Source organism: Silene latifolia, chromosome 3 (genome assembly GCF_048544455.1).
Source record: "Silene latifolia isolate original U9 population chromosome 3, ASM4854445v1, whole genome shotgun sequence".
Classification (NCBI taxonomy): domain Eukaryota; kingdom Viridiplantae; phylum Streptophyta; class Magnoliopsida; order Caryophyllales; family Caryophyllaceae; genus Silene; species Silene latifolia.
The window spans coordinates 79,501,122-79,509,148 of NC_133528.1; the positions used below are offsets into that span (position 1 = coordinate 79,501,122).

Sequence of the window (8,027 nt, forward strand, 5' to 3'; positions counted from 1 at the left end):
CACACCTTTCTCCTTACTCCATTCATCCGGGTGGTACCAAAATGTACAAAGATTTGAGATTGCAATTCTGGTGGCTTAGGATGAAGATTGAAGTTATGGAGTATGTCAGTAAATGCCTCACCTGCCAGAGAGTAAAGATAGAGCATCAAAAGCCCGGGGGTTTGCTTCAACCCTTGGATGTTCCTCTTTGGAAATGGGAGTCTATATCCATGGATTTTGTGATGGCTTTACCAAGGACTTCCACTGGGAAGAATGCTATTTGGGTGGTTGTGGACCGATTGACTAAATGTGCTCGGTTTATTCCCATCAAAGAGACCTGGAGTTTAGAAGTTCTAGCTGGTGCCTATGTGAATGAAGTAGTGCGCTATCATGGGGTTCCTAAAGATATAGTTTCAGATCGAGACCCTCGATTTTGTTCTCGTTTCTGGACTGCATTACAAGAGGCCTTGGGTAGTAAACTATTGATGAGCACTGCTTTTCACGCCACCACTGATGGTCAAACTGAGAGAACAATTCAAACTTTAGAGGATCTTCTTCGTGCCTGTACCTTAGATTTCCAAACTTCTTGGGAGAAATGTTTACCTTTGGTTGAATTCTCTTATAACAACAGCTATCAAGCTTCCATTAAAATGGCACCATATGAAGCTCTGTATGGTAGGAAATGCCGTACTCCTGTCTGTTGGGATCAAACCCAAAATGTTCCAATGTTAGGACCTGATTTGGTGACCGAGTCCATTGAACAAGTTAAGATCATTCGGGAGCGGATGAAGGCCGCTCAGGACCGTCAAAAATCATATGCTGATGTCCATCGTCGACCACTTTCCTTTGAGGTTGATGATCAAGTATTCCTTAAAGTGTCACCTATGAAAGGGGTGAAACGGTTTGGCGTTAAAGGGAAGCTGAGCCCTAAATATATTGGACCTTTTCGGGTGATTGAAAAGATTGGTCCAGCTTGCCGTTTAGAATTGCCCCAAATCGAGCAAGGTTCACAATGTCTTCCATGTTTCTCAATTGAGGAAGTACATTAGTGACCCTAGCCATATCATCCAAGAAGAAATTCTTGAATTGGAGCCTAACTTGGTGGTTGAAGAAAGGCCAATTCGGATTCTTGAAAAAGCCAACAAGCAACTTAGGAGCAAAGTTGTACCTTTAGTCCGTGTTCTTTGGCGTTGTGGAAATGTCGAAGAAGAGACTTGGGAAACTGAAGCTTCTATGTTAGCTAAATATCCTGAATTATTCTCGTAAGGTATTCCTTTTCTTACTCTTTTTCCGAGTTGCTAAGCCATGGTTAATCATAATTAGTAAAGATATTATTCTTATTATAGAGTTTTTAAACTAAAAGTTTGAAAATGCTTTTATGATTTTCAATGGTTTTAACATTAGTGAATGTTAAATCTCGTTGTTGGAGACGTCCCAATAATGGGTTTTCTCATTTATTGGTGTAGAAATATTTTTTTATATCTTGATATGAATGTGGATGTTCTTGTCTGATCAACGAGAGTATCACCGTTTCATTGAAAGGATACCTATATTTTCTTATAACTATATTATTAAGATGTTGTATACTAAAATTTCTCCTTCTAAGTTTCGAGGACGAAACTTTTTTAAAGGAGGGGTGATTGTAACGCCCCGTAATTTCGGACCGTTAATATATTTCGAAAATAATTTATTAATCAAATAAAATTTGATATATTGCCCTTTCTTGTTTGATGATTCTATGAATCATAGAAGGTGAGATGCAAGCCGGCTATGGTTGATAGAGTTTGGATTACTACTTGTTATATTTTTCACATGATAGTTTAAATTAGTCAATTTAGCATTCATATGTTAGAATACTTGGAAATTAGGTTAAATTTTCATATAGTTTACATGTTTCATTACATGTTACATTAAATTTGACGTTTCGTGGCTGGGAGGACTCGAAGTTACTCCCCACTGAATTGTGGCTTTCGTGTTTGTATAAAATGCGATTGACAGGTACTTGATGCTTAGTTGGGGTTCACGGACGAGCTAGTGAGCAAGAGAACCTTGGACCTAGTTTTGGCTATTCTTATAGTAAACCTTTTAACTTTTGGTTTTGTATATAATTTGAAGGGACATATGTCTCCCTTTTCTATTTTGGGTTTGTATTATTACATTTTCTTATCGTTAGCTATGGCATGTAAATTAGTTCGTTAGCATTGCAGGTTTTGGCACCCGCCTCTTGGGAATGTTGGAAATGTTGTGATTGGTTTAGAAATTTTTTTGAAATTACAGGTTTTTATATAGTTGGACCAATTACAAACATATCCTACTAGTTTTTCCGTAGATTTTAGGGGTTTAATTTATTGCGTTATTTAAGGGTGTCACAATGGCATTCACATGTATTGAATCTAACATCCACTTCGACCAAACTGTTTGCTAAAACACGTGTTAACCAACATAGTCTAATTTCACATGCTAGGATTAATCCATGTTTGTTGCATTGCATGCATTACATCGACGACATATCAAGTATAAACGATTTCCCTAATCATTAGTAGAGGCCGCTATCGAGGCGGGCAGGATTAGGTGTTCGAGTTAAAGAACTTCCTGATACGTACCCTCATCTCTTACTCTAGTTATCTCTGGACATCCGTGTCTATTGGCATCTCGAGAGTCATTCTAGACATAGAATGCTAAGGGTAACGAGTTCTTAGTGTTCATGTCATTGCTTTGTGTCTTGACATGGCATGAGGTATTCGAACAGTTTCCAATTTTCCACAATAAATTGGTGGCGACTCCACAAATGCAGGCTTATTCAACCTTTCACCGGTTTCAACGCCTCACAAATCGGTAACGGCCCATGACGTGCTTTGGCAAACCAAGGTTCCGTGGGAGAAGTGCCGCCAGCTCAAAGCCACAACGCGCGGGTGCGCGCGGTGCGGGTGGCCTATGCCCACAAATTGATGACCAATTGATGACCTTGAGAACCATTTAGCTTATGATTATACAAAATACAAATTGAACATTGCATAATATGATATACAAAGTACAATTTTATTTTAGAAGCAATAACTTGTGATCGTCTATATTGTATTTCGCCCTGCATCCAGTATAAACCACGTATGAATTCTTCACATTATCGAATTTGATCATCTTTCATGTCATGTAATCTAGCATCATATATTGCGATAAACATGAGTATAAAGCGTTCCCAAATATGCGAAACTTACTTCCAACCGAGTTCTTTAGCGGCCTTCTATGTTGAAGCAAAAACCTTTTCAGCATCTCCCGGTCTCCTTGGACAGTTTTTAATAGGGATTGTCTGGATTTGAACCAAGAAATACAATTTTTTTCAATCGCATTAATTTAGTTAACAAATGAGAAAAAGAAGTAAAGGGAATTACCAAAGTACCTTATTATATGCCTTCTCAAATGCCTTGACCATGTCAAGTACTGAAGCACCATAACCCGTTCCCAAATTTATAGCAGTGCAGCCTACGAAAGAGTGAAAATTTTGTACAACACATCGGTTAACACATCCAAAGTGGGACAATATTCAATATGAAAAATAGTGTATATAATCAGTAAACTAGCTGGTAAAATCATCGAAAGATCAGCAGTGGTTGGCAAAGATGCTCCTTGGTAGATACCAGTCGGCATCAAAACGTAACTAAAGTATATTGCGATATTATGAAGTTAAAAAATAATGCAGGGCTTAAGTACTTATATCCTCTGTTGTGAACAATTTCCTAAGTGCGGCTACATGCCCATCTGCTAAGTCCATGACATGGATATAGTCTCGAACCTGTCCAAGATTAACAAGTTTTGATTAGCAACATATAGAATGATGTGACAATAAGCACACGTAATAATATCATTACACTTACATACCGCGGTACCATCCTTTGTGTTATAGTCCGTGCCATAGACATTACGCTCAGATAGTCTCCCGAGAGCAACTTGTTCAATGTACGTCATAAGGTTGTTTGGAATACCTTTGGGATCTTCACCGATTTCCCCACTCTCGTGACTGGATAGTGACGCGATCGAGTTAATGGTGGCCCTCATAATAAGATTGCTTTACAATATTATGAAAAGTTCAAACTAGAATTTGCCTTCCAAAATTCAATTTCACAACCAAGTAATTCAACCGAATGGCATCGCATTACCCAATCAAGACAGTAGAACCTGACCTAGCCTATATCTGAATTAGACATGAACCAATCAGAAAGGTGGTTATGACCTCACGGAACCCAGTTCCTACACTAACCCGCCCGATTGCAAATTCATTTATGCAGTCATTGAATATGCAGTAATTCAGAAATACAAAAGCACAAACACCAATTAGAGCTAGAACACACAAATACAAGTTGCAGTACTTCCAAATTGACTATTAGAGACAAAAGTACTAGTGATAGTTGAATATGCAGTCATTGACATAAAATTTCACACACCAACCAAAAAAATCATTAAACTTGAAACAAGAAACTATACTTCGTAGTCCATACCAAATTACCCTACAAAAATCAGCCAAAAGCGTAATTACAAACTACTTGCAAATACTTAGAAGTCTTAAACTAAAATGATTTCTCCGAATACAAATATTACTCAAATAAGCAAGATACAGAAAGCTTGAGCCTAAATTAGAAGTTTTAGAGAAAATGTGAACAAATTTATTGTGATATACATTGCTAAGTAAGAAATTATAACCCTAAAACAATTAAAAAAACGAAATTTGTAATGACCAATTTTTATAAACCCTAATTTTTAATTAGAATTCATACATAAAGATCAATTTTTTTTATTATAATCTTATGTGTTCTCATAAAACTACTTCTTAAATCATTACAATTAATTAGATTCAAAATACTAAACAAATCTTCAAAGATTAGAATAAGAATTGAAACTAACCTTTTTTCTATTAGACTGAAATCCGTTCTAGGGAAGGGGGTAGAAGCGGTGGGGGAAGTGGCAGACGATGGTGGAGTGTGAGATCCGATGGAAATTGAGTGGTTTTGGTGGGTTTGTGGTAGAAGGGTGTCGAACTGTTTCAGCTGGGTAGAGAAATGATAAAGCGCGTTTGAGAATGGCTTTAATCAGTTAGTTCGTACAGTTCACACCGTACTTTAGTTCGCACCTGAACCTGCCCCTATATATATATATATATATATATATATATATATATATATATATATATATAGGATCTCGTGCAAACCAAATGTTTGGTGCGAACTTACGAACTGACTAAAAGACCAATCAAAAACCGCTCACGCTCTTTTTTTTTAATGCAACCGTCTTTCACTCCACCTCACCCTTGCTCCTTCACATCAACTATCCTCGACACCATCTTTTTCTCTCGTCTCTACCCACAACCTCCACAGCTGGCGCCGGACATCCAGACCACGCCGCAAATCTCCAGCAACGCCGCTAATCCTCTGCTCCTCACCACTGTCCTTCCAAATCCCCACTGCTTTAGTCCCATAACCAACCATCACACAGAAGTACACATCCAACTTCATTGTTGTCGGAGCTCCGGCGTATATGTCTCATGTAAGCTACCTTAACCCCACCGTCCCGTGATGTCATGTTTGTCTTGTTATTTTTTAAATCTGGTATTTTGATCTAGAACCTATTTCGATGTTGGGTTTATGTTGAGTAGCCGACGACGCTCACTCGAATCAATCGCCGTCAGATCAAAGGCAGCAGGGGTGGAGCCCCGATGTGGTTTTGTGTTCTCTGGAGGTTGTGGTGGTGGTCGCGGCGGCGAAAAAGTGATGTCGGGAAGGAGAAGTGGAGTCTATTGTGCTTATTATTGTATAAAGTGGGTAATTGTTGACAAACCCAATGAACTAAGGAATCCAATTTTGATTCCGGCAACCAAATCTTCTTCGAACTAGTTACCGATAATGATGCTAGTAGGTATTCCAATTTTGATTTTTCTAGCTCTAATGTTACTCCCTCTGCTGTGTATAATCTCACCTGAACAACACATTTTATTATTCAGATGAGTAGGCGATAAACGGCTATATTGAAGAGCGAGTTGCTGGAAATGGGTTAAGAAGTATTGGACTTACAGCAGGAGAAAATCGGGTTCCAAAGCATAAGCCGAAATTGACATTTGAATTTACTGATTGCATCCCATATTGTTCATGAATGATTGCTTCCTTGGTATCCATTTCGACCTTTGCAGCGCAACTAAAATATGACGGTCAAGTCAAATTTTACGTCGTAGTGTTGGTGTCTGTATATTATTTATGTAACATGATTACGGCTAAAGGCCTAATGCGTTCATCTACAAATTCAATAGCAGATTTCAATGTTTCAAGGAAGTATATGCACAAGAAATTACCCGTTTTGTGGTTGATTGGGTCGGTTTCCTCAAGATACATCGTTCTATGGCTTGCGCATTCACAATCTTCCCTCCTACGTTAAGAGTTGCCTAGATCGAATTGAAGATTATAAGATAATGCATACTCAAATAGTACACATCCGACTAATATACTCGTATTAAACAAGAAATGAAGTATTTAGTATGTAGTATGTACATGGATCAAGAGGACTACCTTCTTGAAAATTCGGAACAAATTAAAAAAATTCTCATCTCTAATCGATAAATGTATCGACAATAAGTCAATAAGTCTTTATTTTGATCATTGTAAACATGAAGCGGCTACAGAAATATATTTCTATCACTAAATAATTTGTGCTTATTCTTGTATAAAGTGGTCGTCTAGTCCACAATCCACGCATACGATTTAATTTTTTTTGTCATTAAGAAGCGAGCTTCCTTAACTAGCGGACCATTTAACGCTAAACGCCGAGTGTTAGATTTGCGCGGAAGTGACAATCAAGCCCCATTGCCCCATTATGCAAAAAGAAATGGAGCTTGATTACCACTTTTGCAGTTAGCCGAAAGTTAGCCTTGTGATGTATCTTATAATTAACTTATAAGCTGGCACTTAGCTAAATGTCCAATATTAAATTTTTGTTGTCTACACTTATCGTCATTTTCGGGTCTCAATATCTCATATTGACCTATGTATCTAACCTTAAACCCTTTTCCGTTCTAAATTTAGGATACTCGTCCTCCTTATTTGATTCCATTAAGTTGTTAGATACATACCTTTAGCATGCTAGATCGATACACTTATTTAAGTTGCTAGATACATACCTCTAGCTAACTAGATACACTTTTTTAAGTTTTTAGATACATACCTTTTGTTAGATAGATACACTTCTGTAAGTTGCTAGATACATACTTCTCCTTAAGGGTTAGATTAGGTGGCTAGATACACACACTCCTTTAAGTTAGATACATATCTTTAGTTAGTTAGATACATTTCTTTAAGTTACTAGATACATATCTTTAGTTAGCTAGATACACTACTTTAAGCTACTAGATACATATCTTTAGCTAGTTAGATACATTTCTTTAAGTTACTAGATACATATCTTTAGTGTAATACTACAGATTTTATTAAGCTAAGTACTCGACCGAGTAGAACCTACTCGGCCGAGTAGTGCTAAATGTGTGTTCTGTTTAGCTTCTGCCGAGGAATAATCGGCCGAGTATGACGTATACTCGACCGAGTAGAGGATACTCGGCCGAGTATACTCTATACTGGACCGAGTATCCGGTCTGGCGTGTATTTATTCAGCGGTTTGATGCGGGATTGTTTAGGGATTATTTAATTGGCAAAGCAGTTTCTAAACATCATTTTCACAACCCTAATCACTTTTACGATATCCTAATCACTGCCAAATCTTCCACTGTGTGTGTAATCATCGTAGCTTTTGCATTCAATCGTTCATTCCACCGTCGGTAAGTCCTTATTCCCATGTCATTGATGATTTATTCTAAGGGTTTACTTTATGTATGAATTGGGGAAAAAGGGGATTGTGCAATGTGTAATTGTGTTATGTGATTATTGTATAGGAGAAGACTTCATAGAGGAGCCATTCTAGTTGCCTGATTCTCCATATTTCTGTTGTTGCTAAGGTAGGGTTTCCCTACTCAGTTACTGTTAATTGATGTAAGATTGTGTTTGTATTGTAATTGTTGC

At 37.6% G+C, this 8,027-nt stretch overlaps 1 protein-coding gene across 2 annotated transcripts; it reads right to left on the reverse strand.

Moving 5' to 3' along the window:
* Positions 1 to 1,701: 1,701 nt before the first annotated feature.
* LOC141646149 (UDP-glucose 4-epimerase GEPI42-like) lies at positions 1,702 to 5,086 on the reverse strand. Of its 2 annotated transcripts, none has more exons than XM_074454173.1 (6): positions 4,876 to 5,086; positions 3,856 to 3,994; positions 3,688 to 3,769; positions 3,377 to 3,459; positions 3,195 to 3,286; positions 1,702 to 3,064 (listed from the first exon to the last, which is right to left on the reverse strand). In XM_074454173.1, exons 2-5 carry the CDS (start codon positions 3,940 to 3,942, stop codon positions 3,221 to 3,223), a joined length of 318 nt encoding a protein of 105 aa, XP_074310274.1. In that variant the 5' UTR covers positions 3,943 to 3,994; positions 4,876 to 5,086; the 3' UTR covers positions 1,702 to 3,064; positions 3,195 to 3,220. The 2 variants fall into 2 exon arrangements, with proteins under 2 accessions (XP_074310274.1, XP_074310273.1); XM_074454172.1 differs by having other exon boundaries at positions 3,856 to 4,168.
* Positions 5,087 to 8,027: the final 2,941 nt, after the last annotated feature.